We start from the raw sequence: 22,971 nt of genomic DNA, 5'->3' as shown, positions 1-22,971 counted from the left end.
ATAATTTTTAGGTAGTCTGTAAATGTTAGCTTATCTGTTGATATTTTAAATGTGAAAACTTGATTTTTGACATAGTACTAGAAGCACTGAATCCAGTTAGTGTTGACCAGTGAACCTGATGGCATAATAAAATTGCACCTAAATGGAAAGATGACTCACATGCCTTCTTTGGAGAGGCCCCTCAAATAGTTGCCATAATTAGTGCATCCAAAAAATACAATTTTAGGAGACATTTGGTTGTCATATTGAAGTGCTCATGGGAAGCATTTGCATGGCTACTTGGAAGGTAATTGCAGCTTATTCATAAACACATTTTACAGAAGATGAAGAAGTAGAGAAATTCTGTGAAGAACATGATGATATTGTCCAAAATTAAATTAATATACAATTTAATATTTTATGATTTCAGTGCAAAGGAAGGCATAAGTGCAAAATAGTATGTTAGGAGTATGGCTTACATAGAGAGAGAGGTAGAGAGGTCAAAGAAGCTTCACTCCTATATATCATGACTATTTCAAGAGTTAATTGGAAGGTGTTAGAACTGGCAAGAACCAACACCACAAGCAGCAGCTCACATTTATGTAGTGCCTACTGCGTGCTAGGCAATGTGCTAAACATTTTACAAACGTTTATTTGATCCTCTCAACCACCCTGGGAGATAGGTACTATTATTATCCCCATCTTATAGGTGAAGCAAATGAGGCAAACAGGTTAAATGACTTGCCCCGGATTATACAGCTAATAAGTGTCTGAGATAAGATTTGAATTTAGGTCTTCCTTCCCACCCAGTGCTCTATCCACTACACCACCTATCTGTGGATAGCCAATAGAGCCGATCCACCAGTACAGACACCATAGCTGGACAGTGTTCTGTGCATGGAATGGAACATAAGGACAAAAGTGGGTTAGGCTGCCTTTGGTCCATGATAAAGTGGTTTTGATGCCCCTAAGCTTTTCCCTGAAATAATATCAATATTCTTTTAGTGATGCTGCCTGGCTACAAGCTATGGAATATCAGGATCATAAATTTAGAATTAGAAAGGACCTTAGTTTTAGCCTCCTAATTTTAGGAAGAGATCCTGTAAGGTTTAGAGGATAAAGTGACCTGACCAAGGTTGTACAACTAGTACGTGTTAGAGGCAAGACTCCAAATCTAGAAATCTGTTCACTATACAAGGAGTTTTTGACCCAGGGTCCATGAACCCCTAAGGAATTGTGGATAGATTTCAGGATATCTGCAAACTTGAATGGAAAAAAAAATTATTTTCATTTTTATTCACTTCCAGCTGAATTAGTGTTTCCTTCAGTTTTTAATTTTAAAAAATTATTCCAAGAAGGATTCTATTAGCTTCATCAGACTTGCTGGAAGAGTCCATGACACATAAAAGGTTAAGAATCCTTGCACTGTACCAAGCTACTTCCTCAAATTAATGTTGATGGTCATCCAGTGGAGAAAGGAGAGATATATGTAGGTTGCTACTCATTACCAAAGAAGAATTATACAAAAGAACTGGCACATATGACATATGACTGAAAACAAAGGTGGAACTCCTCATATGGTGAGAACAAATGATAGCAGATGGACAGCCCTCATTCTCCATTGGTGTTAAGGTAACATCAACCTTTCTAGAGGAAGGACCTCTAGCTTATGTGGTGGACTCCTGGGAGAATTTGACTTACTGGGACAAATGGGCAGATTCATGCAAGATGAGAAGGCATGAAGATGTTGTAATTTGCATTGTTGGAGTGAGTACCCTCAGTGGTGAAAACAAATCCGTTGAAGCATCAATTTTTATTCATAATACATACAGACAAGGCTTATAAGTCGTGAATCTCTACATCACATTTTCCTTGGTTGTATCTTTTTAATAATCTGAGATTATTGTAGATGAACTAGATTGGGCTAGGATTTGTGCTTTCCAGTTAACACAGATTTCATGATTTATGGCTAAACAAGATGCTTAATATATAAAAAATATATGAAAAAACTTTGCCTTCAGAATCATATATTAAACATTTTAGTTCCCAAAGTGTGTACTTTTAGGCGTAGTGTAAATTCTAGTTCTGTCTTTTCTCTGGCCAATTTATCAAAATTTATGATAGGTTTTTTTCTTTAATTTAAAATTTTTATTTTCAGTTCCATATTCTCTCCCTCCTTCCAGACCTTACTACATCAATTGAGAAGGCAGGAAATATGATACCTACTATATATATATGAAAGCATGCAAAATATATTTCAGCATTAGTCATGGACTTCCCCCTCCCCCCCCAAAAAAAGCAATAAAGAAAGGAAAAAAATGCTTGTCTGTATTCTGAGTCCATCAGTTCTCTGTCTTAGCATTTTATATCATGAGTCCTTGTATGAATAGGTCTGTTTAAGGGAGGCTGTTTAACTTGATAACTGGCTATTGATGATCATAGAAGACTTGATAAAAACCTTCAAGTTATTTTTATATCAAAGATAGCAGGGTACTCTGAACTGGCTGGCAGGAGGGAGAAAAAAAATTTTAAGTAAAATTACAATTGAGGATTAAAATAAATTCAAGTCTTCAAAAATCCACCATTTGTAATAACTTTCCCGCTTCTCTATTGTGATTGGGACAGCAAAAGGCACTTTATAAGTCATCAGTACTTGCCTCTCCCACAAAGGAGTTGTAAAAATTGTATTTTTAGCATTAGAAATTTGGGTTGGGGTGAGTGGAGCCAAGATGATAGTGTAGAGAAAACTTTACAGCTGAGCTATCCCAATATTCCTCTCCAAACAACTTTAGAATAATACTTTACATTGATTTCTGGAGTGGTAAAGGCCACAAATGTCAAGGTGAGACATTTTTCCAGCCCAAGAACACTTAGGAGTTTGGAAGGAGAGGTCTGTGTCACTGGGGTGGAGGGCTAGCTTGGAGTGTAGCAACACAATCACTGAATCTTGGAGGTAACAGTGACAGTAGCAGCTTTGGGAGCTCTCACCACCTTGGTAAGGTGGTTAGAAAGAGATAACATGGGGACCCCTGTGTTGGCACTAGGCACAGGACCAGTTGTTGTTTGGCAACTCCATTGGCCATACTACTTTCTGGTCAAAATTCCAAGGCATAGAGGAGTACTTACAGTCTTAAGGGATCAGGAGTCCTTCCAGGTTAAGGACCAGAACTCAAACCAGGAGAGCAATGACTATGCCTCTTCCTGGATCACACCACCGTGGAAACACCAAAAACTTACAGACCCCTCCAGAACTAGCTCTGAAAACAACAATGTGAAAAAGCCTAAAGCTTTTTTTTGTGCTCCCCACCCTGGGAACAGAGCCCAACTTTAACATAAAGTTTATATTAAAGAAATAGACTGGAAAAATGAGCAAACGAAAAAAAGAACCTGACTGTAAAAAAGTACTATGGTGACAGGGACAATCAAGACAAACTCAGAAGAGGAAGACAATGATGTTCAAACACCCACAAAGTAAAGCCTTAAAGGATAGAAAAAGTAAGTTTGACGTAAGACTAACAAGAATTCCTGGAAGAGTTAAAAAATGATTTTAAAAATCAAATAAGAATGGTAGAGGGAAAAATTGGGAAAAGAGATGAGAAGAATGCAAGAAAATTTTGAAAAGACAGTTAACAGCTTTGTAAGAAAAAAGTAACTGTACAAAAAGTACTGAAGAAAATAACACCTTAAAAAATAGAATTGGCCACATGGAAAAAGAGGTACAAGAGTTCACTGAAGAAGATAGTTTCTGAAAAATCAGACTTGGACAACAGGAACTAATAACTCTACAAGACATCACGAAATAATAAAACAATATCAAAAAATGAAAAAAAAAACTGAAGAAAATGTGAAATATCTCATTGGAAAAAACAGCTGACCTGGAAAATAGATTGAGGAGAGATAACTTAAGAATTATTGGGGGCAACTAGGTGGCGCAGTGGATAGAGCACTGGCCCTGGATTCAGGAGGACCTGAGTTCAAATCCAGCCTCAGACACATAACACTTACTAGCTGTGTGATCCTGGGCAAGTCACTTAACTCCATTGCCTAGCCAAAAAAAAAACAACAAAGAATTATTGGACAACTTGAAAGCCATGATCAAAGGGAGAGCTTAGACATCATATTCCAAGAAATTATGAAGGAAAACTGTCATGATATCTTAGAACCAGAGGACAAAATAGAAATAGAATCACCTCCTGAAAGAGATCCCAAAATGAAAACTTCCAGAATATTGTAGCCAAATTGCAGAGCTCCCAGGTTAAGGAAACAGCCAGAAAAAGACCATACAAATTATATGGAAATACAGTCAGTATCACACAAGATTTAGCAGCTGTCATGTTAAAGTCTTCCGACTTTGGAATAGGATGTTTCAGAAGGCAGAGGAACTAAGATTACAATCAAGAACAACCTACCCAACAAAACTGAGTATAATTTTCAGGGGGAAAAAATTCACAACTAATGAAATAGAGGCATTTCAAGTATTCCTGATGAAAAGAGCCAAAATGAATAGAAAATTTGACTTTCACATACAGATTCAAGAGAAGGCACAAAAAGGTAAACATGAAAGATAAATCATAGGAGACTTAGTAAGGTTAAGAGATAGCATAAAAAGGTAAACATGAAAGAGATATCAGAAGATACTTCCCATGTAGAAATGTAAATAATTTACTGTTTACATTCCTATATGGGAAGCTGATATATGTAACTCCTAAGAACTATATCATTATGAGGTCAGTTAGGTGGTTAGAGGGCATGAGTATGATTTAGTGATATTGGGATGATCTCAGAAAAAGAGGGGTGAGAAAGAGGGGTGTACTGGGAGAAGGGGGAAAAGAGAGGAACAGTGGGAGAAATCTCAAAAGAGGCATGCAAAGAAGAGCTTTTACAGTGCAGGGGAAAATGGGGGAAGGGGTGGACAATGACTGAACTTCCCTCTCATCTGAACTAGTTCAAAGAAGGAAGACTATATATACACACTTAGTTGGGTATAGAAATACATCTTATCCAACAGAAAAGGAGAAGTGGGTGGATATAATAGAAATGGGTTGGGAGGAGCAATAAGAGGGAAAGCATATTAAGGAAGGCAGTAGTCAAAAACAAAACAGACTTTTGAGGAGGGACAGGCTAAAAAGAGAGTAGGATAAACAGAAGAAAATAGTATGGAGAAAAATGCACAATTAACAGTCATAACTGTGGATGTCAGTGGGATGAACTCATTTGCAAAATGGAAGCAGATAGCAGAATGGATTAGAAACCAGAATCCAATAAGATATTGTTTACAAGAAATAACCCTTGAAACAGAAAGATGCACTCAAAGTTAAAATAAAGGGCTGGAGCAGAATCTATTATTCTTCAGCTGAAGTTAAAAAGGCAGGGGTAGCAATTATGATCTCAGACAAAGCAAAAGCAAAAATAGACCTAATTAATAGAGTTAATCAGGGAAACCACATCTTGCCATAGACAATGAAAATATCCATACTAAATATATATGCACCAAATGGCATAGCGTCCAAATTCTTAAAAGGAGAAGTTAAATGAGTTACAGGAGGAAATAGTGAAACTGTACTAGTGGGGGACCTCAACATTCCCTTCTCTCAAAACTAGATAAATCTGAAAGAAGTTAAGTAGATAAATAGAATTTTTGGAAAATTAGATATGATAGACCTCTGCAGAAAACTGAATGGGAATAGAAAGGAGTATACCTTTTTCTCAGCTATACATGTCACCTTCACAAAATTAAGGCATACTAGGGGATCTTATTAGGGCATAAAAACCTCATAAACAGATGCAGAAAACAAATATTAAATTCACCCTTTTTGGACCATAATGCAGTAACAATTACATTCAGTAAAGGGCCTCAGAAGGATAGATTAAAAATAAATTGGAAACTAAATAATGTAATCTTAAAGAATGAGTGGGTCAAAGAACAAATCATAGAAGCAGTAATTTCATTAAAGATAATGACAGTAATGAGAGCATACCAAAATTTGTGGGATGAAGTCAAAGCAGTACTTAGGGGAAAATTTACAACTCTAAACATGTACATCAGTATAAAACAGAGCAGATTAATTGGGTTGAGGCACAATTCAGGTACAGACATAAGGTTATATTGATGACTTTTCATGATATTCTTTATAGTTGAGACTGCCGAATTTTCTAAAGCCATTTGATTGAAGCTGAATTTTATTTAAGAGTACAGTATTTTACATTGTTATGGTAATTGTGGATTTTTAAAAATTTCTGTGTATACTTTTAAGTTTGAGGTAATAAGAAAGCATGTTTAAAAAGGACAAATTATAAACTAATATGTAACATAGCCTAGCCTATATTCAGTCCTATATTCGGTAGAATGAGTTGTGACTTCTTAGCCATGTTATCTTCTCTGTTTAGAGAAGGCAGATTTTAGTACGTAGTGATGATACATCAGGTCGGAGAATATGCTGTTAAAATATCCTCTTGAGGGGGCAGCTTAGTGGCGTAGTGGTTAGAGCACTGGCCATGAAGTCAGAAGGACCTGAGTTCAAATACAGCCTCAGACCAAACACTTGACGCTTACTAGCTGTGTGGCCCGGCAAGTCACTTACCCCCAATTATTGCCTTAAAAAGAAATCCTCTTAAAAAAATAACTGGCAAAGAAAAAACATTCAGTTTCAGCCATGAACATATTATGGTTTCCTTCCTGATGTGATTTTGACAGAAATTTAAAAATTTTTTTAGTATTATGTAATTGAATTTTGTTAAATTTCATGTGCTCATATTCTAAGATCTGGTAGTTGGAAATATAAAGAAAACTAAAGGTTTGATAGAAGGTACATACTATTTTAGTGCTATTTCAGTCATTAGTTTTTCTTAATACCTTGTCATCTTTTAAAAAATGTCTAGGATCCTAAACTATTGTCAATGGCATATTCAGCTGTTGGAAAGCTTTCCAGGTAAGTAAACTATTATCTGTAAAATTACTTGTGTCATATCTAAGGGAATTTGTACGTATGGTATTTAGCATTTGTAGGTGAGAGATGGAGTATGAATGTGTCCTTTTCAGAGCTTGGAAAAAAAGATTTTTGTTTATTGTATCTTCTTTTTTTTGTAGAAGAAAGGAAGAGTCTGGGAATCTGTGTCCACTCTATTTTCTAGGTTTATTTAGCATGTTTTCCCTTCATGTACTCTGAGGTCTAGTCAAAATAATCTTTTTTCTGTTGGTCACACTTTGCTGTCTTTTCTCAGCCTGTCTCCCATGCCTGGCGTACGCTCCTTCCTCACACCTATCTCTTCAAATAACTGTTCCTCTCCAAAGTATTTTGAGTTCAAAGTATCCTCTCCTTCATAGGCTCCTCTCTCCACCCCCCAACATCACATGCTAAGTGCTCCCTACTTCTTAATTTTAAGTTTTGTTTCCTTTTTGTATACTTATGTAGGTATGTATTGTGTTCATGATAGAATATAAGTTCCTTGAGGGTAGAGACTTTCAGTTTTGTCTTTGGATCCCTTGCTTCAAGCATAGTATCTGGCGCATTGTAGGCACTTAATGAATGTTTGTTGATTGATTATATATTAATATGTCACAGAACCATTGTGAAGAACAAGTGGCTACTATAATAAAGTTCTATATTAAGCATATTATGTTAATACAGAGCTTTTGCATTCTAACCTTAACAAATATCTACTTTTAAACATGTTTCATGTTAGAAGTGGTTTCCTTTACTTATGTCCATGTAATTATTGGCTAGAATCACGTGAATGGTGCTTTGAGGCAAAAAGGGAAGTGATTGCAAAAAATAAAATGTTCAGCTTTATCCTTTCTCAAATCATGGAATTGTAGGATCATAGATCTAGACCTGGAAGAGACCGCAGAGATTATCCAACCTTACCCCTCATTTCACAGATGAGGAACCTTGAGCACGAGGGAGGTCATTGACATGCCATAGTTCACAGGTAGCATCAGAATCTGCGTTTGTCTTCCCATCGCAGAACCAGTCTTTTGTTGCTTCCCTCTCAACATGTTTATTTTAAATAATTTTTGTGTGTCTGTTTTCTTGTAGTCGAATGCCTCATTTATTTACCAAGGACATTGCTCTTGTACAGCAGTTTTTTGAAGCGTTGTGTAAGGTAGGTGAATAGAAATATTAAGTAAGATTTTTCTGCTTGAAATGCTTCCCTGCACTGAGGACATTATTGATAGATAGGGTAGAAACATTTTGTCTTTCATCCCTTTTTTTTTCTTTTTTTCAGGAAGAGCCTGATACTAGGCTTGCCATTCAAGAGGCTTTATCTATGATGGTTGGAGCATATAGTACTTTGGAAGGAGCCCAGCGTACTCTTATGGAGGCACTGGTAGCTTCGTACTTAATAAAGGTAGAGTCAAATATTTGAATATTTGAATCTGTTTTAAGTAGTTTGATGACTTGTAAAGTATAGCGCAGTTTTAAAATGCAAATTTGTTTTGAACTGGTTCTCGTTCCTTACAGAATGGAGAAAGGAATTTATATTTTCACTTACTATGGTGGTATAGATTTCACAAAACATTTTTCTTTTGTTTCCCACTGTAATAAATAAAGGTCTTCTAGCTTTAGGGAAGAATAGGATGATGGTGGTATTTTTAGTGTAGCCTGGTATAAGACCTAGTTGCCTTGATATTCTTTCTTTTAAAATAAGTAGTCCTTTGTTTGTTTAAATAGCAACTGAGCATTTGAACCTTCTGTACGTGCATGTATGTACAGTGGGAACGTATGAAAATAAGCAAATATTCAAGACTTAAAATAAATCAAGTAATAGACTAAAATAACTGTGTATTCTGCCTCTTTTTCATTCTGTTTTTGTTTGTTTGCCTTGAAGAATAAAAATTCTGAGTATATTTGCCTGTAGACATTTTTGTCCTACAAGTGATGATAGGTGTAGAGGGATGAATTTGATAGCGGAGGTTAAATGTGTTTGAGATTAATATAAATTTTTCGGTCAAGTGGAATTATGGCCAGTATTTTCAGATTTGTTAAGAGAAATATCAATCTCTTGGCAGTAGTTCAGAAGTTTGTTTTGAGCATTCTGGTTTTAGGATATAGCATGGCAGAAGAATGAGGATAAAAATTTGTATTATATTCACAGAGGGGAGTTCAGGCATACTTATAAGTACCATTAATGATGCGTGGTACATAATGGTTCATGATCATATGTTATTGTTAGGTCTATTTGAGGGCTTCCTGGAACGTGGCTTGCATCTCTATGTAGTAGCTTCATCAGGAGAGAGTGTAGCTTTCAGTTCTCATACAACAGAATTGTCAAGCTTGAGACAATTGACCACTTACTGAGAAGTCTATTCAAAATGACAAAATCTTAATTTGATCAAGGAATTTAGACTATCCTTTGAAGTTCACTGTCATATATTTAAGCTAAATTAGGGAGGCAGAACAGTAAAGACATACTGAAAGGGACATTCTTGTGCCTCCTCATTGTTACTAATTACTGACTACCTTGTTTTTATACCCCTTTTGTATTTCCATTTTTGCTAGCACTTGTGATTGAAAGAAGTTAATGGTTTTGAGGGAGAGTTCAATGAGAGTCCTCAAAAATGAAAAGATTAGGTATCATGATAATATGAAGCTACTTTCTTAGTGGTAAAGATTATGTAATTAAATCTATTCAAATTTGTTGTTTTGTTAAATTCGGAGATCAGAAATTTTGAGATAGTACAATGCTCTTTCAAAAGGAAATCATATGTCTTTAGGGCTATAGTTGAGTATCAGTTTCTGTTTTTTAAGTTAGTTGTCTTACTTCAACTGTGAGGAACAGAGGAAGTCTCCTGATCATCTTCTATTTCAACTCCAGAAGAGCTATTTCTGGTTCTTATGTATAATTCAGAACTTTGAAATTGGCTTAGCAGAGAGAAAGATTTTGTTAAATTGCTACAGAAGAGCAATTCCAGGAGAGGGACTTTACATGGGGTACGTATATACTTTACAGGACTTTTCCTGGTTAGCAGAACATTCTTTATAGGACATAAAAACACTTTTAAATGAGGCCACTTTCCAAAAGTTATTGTGGAATTTCTGAAACAGTAGAATTATTTTGGTCAGATTAATATCTGTCACTACATCCAGTTAAAGATATTGTATATTTGGATTGTTCTGTCTTTATGGAAACATTTATAAGTTTTGAAATATTTATATTTAAATGATTGCACAGTCTTAGATGAGTTGCTGATAATTGATTTATTTTTTATATGTCAAATAGCCCGAAGTCCAAGTTCGCCAGGTGGCTGTGAAATTTGCCAGCACGGTGTTTCCCCCAGATCACATACCTTCCAGATACTTACTTTTACTAGCTGCAGGAGATCCGTAAGTTTCCAAAGGTGTTACCTGAAATTTAGATTTAGTTGTAGTTGCTTAAAAGTTTTGTCAAATTATACATGTTTAGCAGTACCCCACTTGGATGAAATCTTTTATAAAACCAAGCAGAATTTCTTGGGGATAAAGGTAAGAGTTATTTGATGAACATCAGTAAAATTTGAGGGGCTTTAATGATACTATTTCTTAAATTGAAAAATTGGGATGGTGGTAGAAATAACATTTCCCTCAGACAAAGATGGCCTACTAAGATGAAAGTTTGAATTTCCTCAGACATTGTAAAAAAAAAAAAGAAGAAAGTTCTAATGATGTCAAGTGATTTGATCTTATATCCCATTTTGTTATTTTATTCTCCCCATCCTGTCTGATTTGATTCAGTGAGAGCAAAGTAAAGAAATGAAAATCAGGTAGGGCATCAGTGAAATTAGAAATAAGAGAGGAAAGGTTGGCAAGGTTGTTAATAGGGGAACATGCTATATATTCAGATATTTTTGTGGTCTGCTTTCAGAGACTATGCCAGAGGAAGATCAGAAATAACATGATTTATGGCCAGTTAAAAAGACCCAAGAATATCATTTCGGGTCAGACCATTGGTAGTGCATCGAGCCCAGTATTTTGACAGTAATACTAAGACATGTGGTTAACGTCGTTGTACTTTACCTTATAAAATTATGCCTGGTGATCCCAAGCTTTGCATAATGAATTCATTTGCAGGACTGTAATACATCTAATCCAATCCTTAGTCTGTGCATGTTTTTGCTTGTATCTGGGATGACATCCACATAACATCTTAAGTGTTTGCTTTGGAGAGAGTGTCACTTCAGAGTATAGTCATTCACTTCTTTTCATCTGTATGCATTCCTGGAAATTGTGTTTTAAAACAGATTATTTTCCAATAGGAACAATGTTATACTTGGGAAATGTGTTCCTGATCAAAGACTTGCCATTAAATAGATTAAAGATGTGATCAATAATGCCATTAAAAGAAAGGTAGCTAAAATCTGCCGTGACAATTTAAATAAAATTGGGCCTTAATTTCCATTAAATGAGAATAATTGACCTAACCAGGTAAATTCTACAAGGGACTTCCATCCACAAGTATACTTTTTCCCTCCCTAAACCTGATTTCATTGATTCAGGCAAATGTAGGTAGTGTCTCACTCATGTTCACATAGCTTACTATGTGGCTGTTAACTTCTGTTTTAGTGTTCTGTCCATTAGGAAGCTAGTAATCAACAAAAAAAAATGCTAAGTCAGTTTATTTGGAGCTTGGTTGATAGATACTGTAGCATTTAAAGTGCTGTGAAAATTAAATTATAAAGTAAAGCTAAACTGAGTACTTTCTATACTTATTTTCACTTTTTTTTCCACCCTGACTTTCAGTTGAACTTCTTGTTTATTTTTTAAATTATTTTTACTTTAGATCTGTGATTTTATTAGACCTGTGATTTCATTGGTGACAAGAGCTGTCACTGTAAAAACAATGACATGCAGATCAGCCACTAACCTGTTATTTGGAGTCTTTTAAAATTGGGGTGACTTTAAAATAGGTCAGAGGGATAAGAGGTTAAGTGACTTTTCCATGGTCACATAGCCACTGCTGTCTTAGATGTCTCCTCTTTCACTGTCAGACTCCTAGAAAAAGCTGTATACACTCATTTCATGTATTTTCTCACCTCTTCCTCATTTCTTAGTATTTCATAATTGGGTTTCTCACCTTAACATTCAATTGAAGTTGCTCTCCTTAAGGTTACCCATCAATCTTTTTACTTCCTAATCGATTCCTAAAAGAATCTGCCAGAGCCTGCAGACAACTTGATGTGAATATACTTTTATAGTACATTAATATGAATTTATTGTTATTCTAAACGTGAAAGCTTTAGACAATATCCATTGAGGAGACATGTTATTAGACGAACTGAATTATAGCAATATTAACAGTTACACTGTGAATAAACCCGGAAGTCCTAAAGAAGTTAAAACCCAATGGACAGATAGCACGTCAGTTCTTTTTGAAAAAGTGTAAAAGGAATTTTAAAATTGTGTACAGAAGGGCAACAAGAAACATCAATTTCATGAATTAACTAGGTCATCTTACCTCGTAGTACTCAAGATGAACATGAGCAAAATCATCACCATCAATGTAATTACAATTTGGTAGTAATAGTCTTGTTTTATTACTGAAGGCCCTTACACTCTAAGAAATTGTGATTTGGCCAACATCACACAAAATAGGAGGTGACAGAGTAAGGATTTGAATCAGGTCTTTTCTAATTACCAAGTCCAGTGTTCCTTTGATTATGCCATAACCTTACCAGATGTTCAACTATTAGGTATTGATGTGGAAGTCACTTTAAAATCAAGTATCTGTTTGTAGTCATACCAGCTGGTAGAACAAAGGTCAACATTAATACCAAAATAGAACAGAAGATAAACTTGAGAAGACACTCAGTCATTATAGCAGTTCCACCCTAACACATTTAAACAAACTTTTGATTTCAAAAGTTTTGTAAGTGACTAAAAGTGAGGAGAATGATGTAACCATTTCTTAGAGAAGATATAGAGAGGCAAAATAGTTCATGGAAGGAGTTTAAAGAGCCCAGGAGCTACCTAAGCCAGCAAACACTTCATCTCCTTGCCAGAGCCTGCAGACAACTTGATGTGAAATCTGCCTAAGCCAGATCAGCCCAAGAACATTTGTAGATGAAATGGAAAAGATGAGAAATAGATGTGAATAAAATATCTATTTTAATGGAAATGATAATACAGTCACTACATTTAGACTCTTACCCCTTAGGGATGGGGCAGCTAGGTGGCACAGTGGATAGAGTGCTGGGCCTGGAGTAGGAAAACTCATCTTCGAGAGTTGAAATATGGCCTCAGACACTTACTAGCTCTGTGACCCAGGGCAAGTCACTTAACTCTGTTTGACTTAGTTCCTTATATGTAAAGTGAGCTATAGAAGTAAATGGCAAATCACTCCAGTATCTTTGTCAAACAAAACCCCAAATGGGGTCAAATAAAGAGTCAGTCACGACTGAAATGATTGAACAACATTTCAATGTCATGCTTGTTATTGGAGGACATTTCCATCTTCCCAGCTTAAAATGCAGTGGGGAGGAGCATCTAGACTTAACCAATACTTGGAGCACAGATCTATGCTGGAGGCATTCTGCAGTCAGTTTTCAAGATGTCTCAGTTCTGAGACAAGATGGTGCTATTATCAAAAAGATGACAGAAAAATCAACCACAATCAAACCATTGACCTACTTTTTCTATTATACCTGCAGATCCTTGCTAGAAAATGTCATAAGGGTTCAGGCAGACTTTTGTAGACAATTTTATATAGCATACCAAATCAGCAGGTTTTTACAGTTGACTCTAAGGTATAAAGAATCTAAGACACTGCTGTCTATTGTTTTCTTATTGGGGGAAAAACACTTGATTTGGTAGAACAAAGTGCAGCCTTCTGTGTCTTCCTCTAAAAAGATGTCTCTCACATAAGTTAAGATCAAGCATTTGTGACACATATAACCAGAGAGATTGCTTTCATATTTAGTGTTCCTCTGAACATATGTAACAGGGAGATAGCTTTGCATGTTCAGCGTTCTTCTGAGTGTCAGTGGGCATCATATAGAAAGATAGGCATATGCACGCTAGACTTCATTGTCGTAGAAGATGTCTTGCGCACAGTCTACGTAGACTACTATATTGATGGAAAGATTCTACATCTCTTTTTGTTTGTGGATGACACTGTGATAATTGAATTGAAACCCTAGAATACTGTTGTTGTTAATAAGATCAATCGTCACTTGAAGATCAGCTTCATTACCAATACAAGAAAAACAAAACAGATGGACAGCACGTAATGCCCAACAATTCAATTCATCAAACTGATTGGTTACTTAGGGTGTTTAAAGTCCGTGATAGGTGCTAGTGATACAAAGATAGCTGGACACAAAATGTGGAGATCAGGAAACACGGTTACAAAATTATGTTTCAAGGGAAGGAATTAATGAAAAAAACTTTTATTAAGCACTTACTATGTGCCAAGCACTGAGATATGTGTTGAGTATATACATTAAAATGAAGACAGTCCCTGCACAAATGAGATCTCAATGAAGTACTGTGAGAAATGTGAGGAGGATGTGATCAGCTTCACTTTTGGAAATTATGGAGAGCTTCATAAAAGAGTGTGGAATATGGATTGAATCTTGAAAGAGCCACCTCAACAGAGATTGTGATGTGTAGTCCATTAAGGGCATTATTGGTGTCATGCAGAAGGGCAAAGAGATGGAAAAAGGATAACAAAAGAATTCCATTTTAGCTGGAACATAGACTTACATAAAAAGGAGTAGGATCATAGGAGGAAAAAAAAACAAATTGGAGTCAGAATGTGGTACGCTTTAACTTACAGAGTTAGAAATTTATATTTTATTTGGTACTCAGTGAGAAACTAGAAGTTTGTTTCTAAGTAGAGGAGTAATGTGCTTAGAGGAAGGGCATTCAGAACAATACCTGGGCATTGGGGTGAGAGGGGAATTGAAGAATAGACTTGAGGTAGGAAAATCATTTATGGAGTTACTGCAGTAATTTAGGTGAAATAGATGAAGGACTGAATTGGGGTAGTTGGAGAGCATGCAGAGGGAAAGAGGAATGTGTTGGAGAGAAATAACAGAATTTGGTCACTATTTGGAGTGAAGGGGAGGGAAGAGTCAAAGATAGACTCCTGAGTGACTAGCCCATAAGCAGAAAGATGTAAAGGTGAAGGCTAGATTTTTAGGGAAAATGGGTTTAGGTTTTAGACATTGAATTTGAGGCCCTGGTGGAATATTTAGGTGGAGATAACTAGAAAGCTGTTTGTAAAATGGGCCTGCAGCTCTTTGAGAGGTTGTGGGTCAGTCAATTCGAATTAAGAGCTTATTCTGTGTCAGTTACTATGCTAAGAGTTGGGAATACAAAGAAAGGCCAAAACATAGTCTCTCCTCTCTAAGAGCTCACGTTCTAACAAAGAAAACAATATGCAAAGAGCTAACCGTTAAGTGGTGCTTTGGCAGGGACCTATTATTGGCTAGTCAGTGAGAGCCAGAGTGAATTGGATTTAATTGGATTTTTAAAAAAAAATTTTATTAAAGGGGCCATCCCTTGGCTTATTTCCTAGAAGCCATAATCACTGAATGGGTGTTGCCTCAGTGAAAGCGAGAACTCAGAAGGACCTTAGCTTAAAAAACCCAAGGTCTCCCACTGCATCCTGAGCCATCTCCAGTTGTACTGATGTATGTCTGACCATTGGACCCAGATGGCTCTGGAGGAAAAAGTGAAGCTGGTGACTTTGCATAACCGTTCTTAACTTAAATCCAATTCATGGCATCATCTTCTTGATGTCATGGTCCTCTTTGAGAATGAAGGACAAACCACAGCCTGTGAGTAGTAGAGCTGTTTTGAGTGGAGCAAGTCAACTCCTGCTCCTACTCTCCTCCTCTCTCTCCTTCCCTCCCTTCCCCTCTCCTTTTCTCCTCTGTAAATTTTGATGGCTGAAACCTACCTATCTTGGAGTTTACTAGCTAGATTTCTTTCTTTAAGACCATGCCTTAAACCCAGTTCACTGTGGCTCTCACAACAATAGGTCCCTGCCCAAAATGAAATGCTAGATTTCTATTTAGAAGGTAGTGAAAATAAAGATGTATTTTTTTTTCCTATCCAAGTTCATGAGCCTCTTAAAATCTATTCATGGACCCCTGGGGGGGAGGGAGGGTCTTTGCATCCTAGATAAAGAGCCTCTGATACAGTGGGAGGAGAGAAAAGGACCATGGACCCATGGACAATTTTTAGTGGGTGTGAGTTGGAGAAAGACCCAGCAAAGGAGACTGAGGAGTAATCAGAGAGGTAGGAGAACCACAACAGATCAGTTTCATTAAAACCTACAGAAGAGAGAGAATCCAGGAGGATAGGGTGTTCAACAGTGTCAAAAGCTTCATAGAGGTCAAGAAAGGATGAGGATTGAGAAAAGGTCATTAGATTTGGTCTTTAAGAGAAGATTGGTGACTCTGGAGAAGGTAGTAGCATCAGTTGAAGATGAAGTTGGAAGCCATACTGAAGAGAGTTTATAAGAAAGCGAAAGGAGAGAAATTGGTGTATATTGATTTTAGTCAGCTTTCTCAAGGAGTTTCTCTATGAAAGGGAGGGATAATAGGAGGATAATGAGAAAGGTCCTCATGCTCTACCTACAAAGTTTAGAGTGCCTTAGAAATAAGAAAGCAGTGTTCAGAGAAATGGTGTAGTGCTTGAGAGGGCTGAAGGTAATGTCAGGTGGCTGAAATAATAGCGCAAATTTCTTTATAATTATTTATTTAATATATTTTTTAAAATAATAAAAGTCAATTTCCTCTCCCTCTCCCTTTCCTTCATTCCATGTTGGAGATGGGGGGAGGGGGGTGGCGCAGTGCAGGGAGAAAAAACCAAAATCCTTGAAACAGATATGCATAATTAAGCAAAACCAAATTCCTGCATTGGCTGTGACAAATATATTTTAAAATGTTTTTTTGTTTTTACAATCTTGCTCATCTATAAGTTGTTCTCCTGGTTCTGCTTTACTACATTCTGCTGCAGTTCATACAAGTCTCAGTTTTCTCTGAAACCATCTCCTCCATAATTTTTTTTAAAGCACAGTAGTATTTCATTACACTTGTATACAGTAATTTGTTCAGGCATTCCTTAATTGATGGGCACCACTGGAGTTTCCTCTGATACCACAAAAGTTACTATAAGTATTTTTGAATATATAGGACGTTTTCCTATTTCTTCATTATCTTTGGGTTCTAGTAATGATATTGCTAGCTCAGCATAAGCACAGCTCAGTGACTTTCTAGGCTTAGTTCCACATTGCTTTCCATAACAGCTGAAACCAATTCATACCTCTACCAACTGTGCGTTAATGAGCCTTTTTTCCTATAGTTCTCTAATATTTGTCATTTTTTTTTGTCAAATTTGCCAATCTTGTAGCTGTGAATAGAGTCTCAGAGTTGCTTTAATTTGTTTTTATGTAATTGTAAGTGACTTGGAATTTTTTTTCCTTATTAAGAGTGCATGTTTTAAGTATAAGGCTTAAAGCACTCATCTTGGTTTTTTTATCTTGTTTTGTTTTTATCTTTGTGTCCTTATCACCCAGCACAGTGTTTTGCATTGTTGTTTTCAATAAAAGGTTTTTGAATTTCAAAGAGTTATCATTGTGGATACTGACATTTTTAAGGATGAAGTTGGGAGAAATGGTCTGAAGGAAAACTGAGATCCAAGTGTGGAAAATCATTGAGGATGGTAGAATGATCCGGACATTTTTGTCAGTGGTATAGAAAAGAGTAATGTGAGCAAGGAGTATGTTGGTACCGCTTCAAAGCCTGTGAGAGGGTGGGAGTAGGAAAGAAGTAAGGGGAGCAGCTAGAATTCCCCAGGGATGTCAACTACTCAATAAAAAGCATTTGTTCAGCACCTGCTTTGTACTATGCGCTTGACTGGGCATATTAGGTCAAAGAAAAGAGCAGCTTCTGCTGTCAAGGGAGCTCACATTCTAATGGAGGAAACAAGTATATAAAAAGAATAAATGCAAATAGATAGGAGGAAGTACTTAACGTATATAGTTAAGGAAAACAGCCACTAACACTTATTGAGGTTATCAGAGAAGACTTAAAAAAAATTTTTTTTGAACTTAAAATGCAAAAAGCATTTCCACATACACAAGCAGAATAGAAAAAAAGGTTCTAAAAGAAACTGAATTTTCTTTTCATACTCCTTGCTTTAAAAAAATTAGTATGTAATAAATTCTCTAAGTTATATTCATAACTACTTTCTTTGTCTATGATTGTATCTGAGCTTCTTTCTCTTCTCCTCTGTGCATTTAAAAAAAATAGGTTTTGTTGACCCTCCTTTGGTGGGGGTCAGAGGGCTTTACTATTGTTAGACCCCTTCTCTTGCAGTTAACTAAAAGGAAAAAAAAACTGCAGAAAATGAGCATAGTCAAGAAAAAAGAATCCACACCATGTGATGTTTGAAACTCTGTTTTGTACTTTGCGTCTCTCTCCTCTCTGTTGGGAACTGGGTAACATGCTTCTTCATGTATCTTCTGTAGACATGGTGGTTCACTGCTCTGATCATACTTAAAATCTTTCTTAGTTCTTCTTTTTACAGTGTTGTTATCTTTTTATAAATTGTTCTCTTGGTTCTGGTCATTTCATTTGTATCAATTGATATTACCCAGGATTCTCTGAAATAATTTTTTAAAAAACATTTCTTAGGTACGAATTATATTTTATTATATTCATTTACCATTGTTTTTTCATCTATTCCCCAATTATCCTTAGATTCCAGTTCTTTGTTTTGTTCTAGCCCCTCATTCCCACCCCCACCCCACTCCTACCTCTCAATTCTACCAGAATCATGAAGTTTATTTTGCTTGTGACTATTCCTTCCTTAGTATTATCCTCCCCATTTCAGATCTTAAGGTTCTTCTGATGCCCACTCTCCCTACTCCTTCTTCCTTGTTTGTAGACTGTTCTTTTATACCCCAATTATGATAAAGAACAAGTTCTCCTCCATTTTCCTCCTTTCTTTATGAGTTCCTTTTACACCTGCCCCCCTTTTCTCTCTTCAAGCCTAAGAACAATCAATCTGTCCCTAGGTGGTCTTTTTTTTTCTTGTTGTTATTTAAGGCATTTACAGGCATTAAGGTTCTGAAAAAACACTTGTTTCTTCACCCAGTAATAGAATTTTAATTCTACATTATCACACACCCCTTTCCAGATGCTTAAATAAATTCACTTGTCCCCTAGATTTCTCTTGACTCTTGAGTTTAAATTTCAATTCAGCAATGATCATTTCCTCAGAAATGCTCGAAAGCCCTCTCTATTCTATTAAAGGTCTCTCTCTCTCTCGCTTTTTTTTTCCTTCAGTAGGTTTATACTCAGCTTTGCAGAGTAAATTATTCTAGTTGTAATCCTGTGTCTTTTGCCTTTTGGAATATTATATTCCAAAATATTTTCTTATTTATAGTAGAGTCTTTTAGGTCTTGTGTGAGCCTTACTGTGGTTCCTTAGTACTTGAACTGTTTTCTTCCTGTATGCTTGTGGCATTTTTTTTTCTTTGAAGTGGGATCTCTGGATTTTGTCTGTGTCATTCTTGGCTCTTTTGGGAGATGATGTATAGATTTTTTCTATCTTCACTTTGCCTACTGGTTCTAATTGATTTGGGCAATTTTATGATTTCTTGAAATAGAGTACCTAGGTTTCTTTTTTTTTTTTTAATGGTTTTTAGGACTAGTGGTTGTTAAAATTATTTCTCCTTGTACTATTTTCTAGGTCAGTTTTTTATATCAGATTTACATTTTGTTCTACTTTTTCTGTCTTTTGAGTTTGTTCTAATGTTTCTTCTGTTCTTAGGAGAAAGAGACATTGATTTAGTTTGCTTTATTTTGGGTAAAGTTTACCACTTTCTGTGCTCAAAGGACAAATAACATTTTCTTTCCTCCAAAGCTTTTAGAATTTTTTTATTTGTCGCTTCATATCTTCTAGGTATTCATGTAGTCCTTGTGGAAAATCCATTTTTTAAAAAATTTTAAATCTCTGTTTATAGTTATTAGTGAGAGAGAGGGAGGGAGAGGGAAATGAGTCAAGGATAATACATGTAATATCAGTATATATGGTTGTAACTCCTAGTACATGTAGCCTTATACTTTTGTAGGTAAATATTACTTTATTGAGAATTTGAAGAAACCTAAAGAAACCTGTTGAAGAAACCTTAAAAACCTAAAGCAGTTTTATTTGTAGGAGATGGTTAATGAAGAGTAATCCATAATTTATTTTATTCTTGAGAGTAGAGGATTTGTTCCATTCTTTGATTTATATTCCTGGGCCATAATTCCATCAGTGTCTGGTGCATAATAAACACTTACTGAATATTTGTTAGCAGTTTATATCATTGGTTGTAGAATAAAGGTAAAGTGACAGAATAGTTCATCTTCAAGAATCAATTGTTTATAATGTATTTAGGCCTATACGGTGTTATAGAAGAACAAGAAAATTTGTTTAAAGAAAGCACCAGGCCATCGCTAAATTGAACTGTGTTATTTATTTAAAACTTCATACTCTTCTAGTTGATAATGACTTTACCTTTTCTCATTTTCTTTTTGAAAGGCGAGAGGAAGTCCATGGAGAAGCACAGCGCGTCCTAAGAACTCTTCCGGGTAAAAATGAAAAAGAAAGTACTTCCAAGCAAATGCCTTCCTTCCCAGAAATGGTACATTATATTCAAGAGAAGGTATAGTATGTAACTTCGGATAAATTTATAACTTGGATAAATCCATAATGAAACTTTAAGTATTTTGCCTCTATTCTTTTCACATATTATTTAAAGTAATGAATTTTTGAACAATATTAAATAGAAAATATACTAAAAAAAAACAAACCAAGACTGATATTGAATGTAAATACTTAGACTGAACAGAGTAAGTGCTGTTTTAATGATGTGTGCATTTCTGAGCTGTCTCGATGGAGTTAAGAAGGTATTGGAAAGTTTGTTTTTCAAAATAAATCAAACATTGCTGAACTTGAAAAACATTGAAGCTAGTATATGTGAAGCAGTGACATGCCATTCCTGTAATGGTTTTAGCTGTGTTGTGGTTTGTTTGTTTTTTTTCTTTTTTAAGTATCAAAACTGAAAGACTCTTTCCAACAGCCATATCTGCTTTAAAAACAAACATACATCTCTTTTTTGGAGATGAAAGTGGGTACCAGACCTTTAAAAAAACTTTTACAGTTGATTTTTAGATTTAATTCCTCTGAAGATAGCAGGGGTTTGGATCTGTTTTTACCTAGTTTGTACTCTCTGTTGAATAATACTAATAATAACTACATTTATATAGTGCTTACTGTTCCAGGCACTATGCTAAGTGCTTTACAAATATTATCTCATTTGATCCTCACAACCCAGAGAAGTAGGTGCTATTATTAACCTTATTTTACAGTTGAGGAAACTGAGGCAAGCAGAGGTTAAGTTACTTCTCCAGGGTCACATAGCTAGCAGGTATATGAGGCTGGATCTGAATTCAGATCTTCCTGATGTCAGGCCCCTTACTCTATTCACTATGTTCCTTAGCTGTCCCATAAATCATAGAACTGTCACTTCCATTGGCCCAGTCTTCCTACTCATCTAGTCAGTCATCATATTAACCTTATCATCAGTGTTTTTATGACCCAAAAGCATATGTCAGTGTGCACTTATATATGATTTCTTGTTTTACTGCAAAATGAGGGAGATAATATAGGCTACTATTGCTTCACCCACATATAGGTTCTTGTTCATAATAGATGTTCACTAGGTATTTGTTGAATGAGTGAATGATACTTCCTTTAAATCCCTCTCCGTCTCTTTTTATCCCATTGTCACATTCTATCTATATTTCCAAGGGATTTATTATTATCCCCTTGTGGTAGCTGGTATGGGAAGACCTGGGTATAGCATGGCATTGCTATAGTTATGGTGTAATTTATGGAGTAGATACTATGGCTTTAAAAACAAACCCTTCTGAATATTCAACATGTGTTAAATTGAATGCATACTTAACAGAATTCTTATGAATAGAAAGTATGAGGGAAAATTCATGTTGCCACAGAATTTATTTTTGACCTGTAAATTGCACATATGCATCATTTTTAATGATTTTTCTCTCCTACATCCTACTTTTTTGACGTAGTCCTTTTCTTTAGGCTTCACATCGAATGAAAACTCCAGCCAAATATATGACAGGAACTGCTGTTCTTCCTTTTAATCCAGCAACATTTGGAGAGGTAGAGCTTTCACTTCATTTTGTGTGTTGATTTTCATAAATATTTTGAATACGCATTTGTGAATTGGTAGTGTATGTTTGTGTAAATATGTCTGTATATACGTACTTCAACATGCATATATGCACACACTGAATTTTTCAACTAGTCTGCTGCTTTTATTTTAGGAAGCAAGTTTTAGAAATAAGCAAATCTTCTTAAAAAAAAATTTCATTGATTGATTTTGTTTTTATATAACAATTATTTCCAGAAATACTTTCCTCTCTGCTAAACATACTCTTTCTTATTACAAAGAAAAATGGTTAAGCAAAAACACCTAATATATTGGAAAATTGTTTTTCTTTACAATGTTATTGCCTTTTTAGTAATTGTTCTGGTTCTGCTCACTTCACTCTATGTCAGTTCATACTATCTGGGATTCTCTGAAATAATCTCTTTCATCATTTCTTCTGGTGGAATCATATTCTATTACATTGATATGCTACAATTTGTTCAGCCATTATTTTCCATTTTGTGAATACCTGTTTAGCTTCTTAAGGTCCATTTTTTTTTCTTTGTAGAATTACATTCAGCTTTGCAGGATAAGTTATTCTAGATTCTAAACCAATTTAAAAAAACTTTTGGAATATTGTATTCCAAGATCCCATAAGCATTGTACAAATATTATCTCATTTGATTTTCATAACAACTCTGGGAGGTAGGTGCTATGGTGATCTCCATTTTACAGTTGAAGAAATTGAGACAGAGCAGTTAAGTGACTTGCCCAAGGTCGCATAGCAATTAGTCGTCTGAGGCTAGATTTGAATTTAGGTCTTCTTGACTTTAGG

At 35.6% G+C, this 22,971-nt stretch overlaps 1 protein-coding gene across 3 annotated transcripts in view; it reads left to right on the top strand.

Moving 5' to 3' along the window:
- ECPAS (Ecm29 proteasome adaptor and scaffold) overlaps nt 1-22,971 on the top strand; it is a 158,156-nt gene that overhangs the window by 77,831 nt on the left and 57,354 nt on the right. For all 3 annotated transcript variants that reach the window (XM_027839069.1, XM_027839068.1, XM_027839066.1), the window contains 6 exons: nt 6,859-6,908; nt 8,016-8,082; nt 8,206-8,328; nt 10,201-10,304; nt 20,495-20,618; nt 22,067-22,147. In XM_027839069.1, the coding sequence (XP_027694870.1) occupies nt 6,859-6,908; nt 8,016-8,082; nt 8,206-8,328; nt 10,201-10,304; nt 20,495-20,618; nt 22,067-22,147 (549 nt within the window). The remainder of the gene's footprint in view (nt 1-6,858; nt 6,909-8,015; nt 8,083-8,205; nt 8,329-10,200; nt 10,305-20,494; nt 20,619-22,066; nt 22,148-22,971) is intronic.

This window comes from Vombatus ursinus, unplaced genomic scaffold (genome assembly GCF_900497805.2).
Source record: "Vombatus ursinus unplaced genomic scaffold, bare-nosed wombat genome assembly UNPS02014832.1, whole genome shotgun sequence".
NCBI lineage: Eukaryota > Metazoa > Chordata > Mammalia > Diprotodontia > Vombatidae > Vombatus > Vombatus ursinus.
Note: the sequence above shows the minus strand (reverse complement) of the source record. Positions and strands in the feature narration are given on the sequence as shown.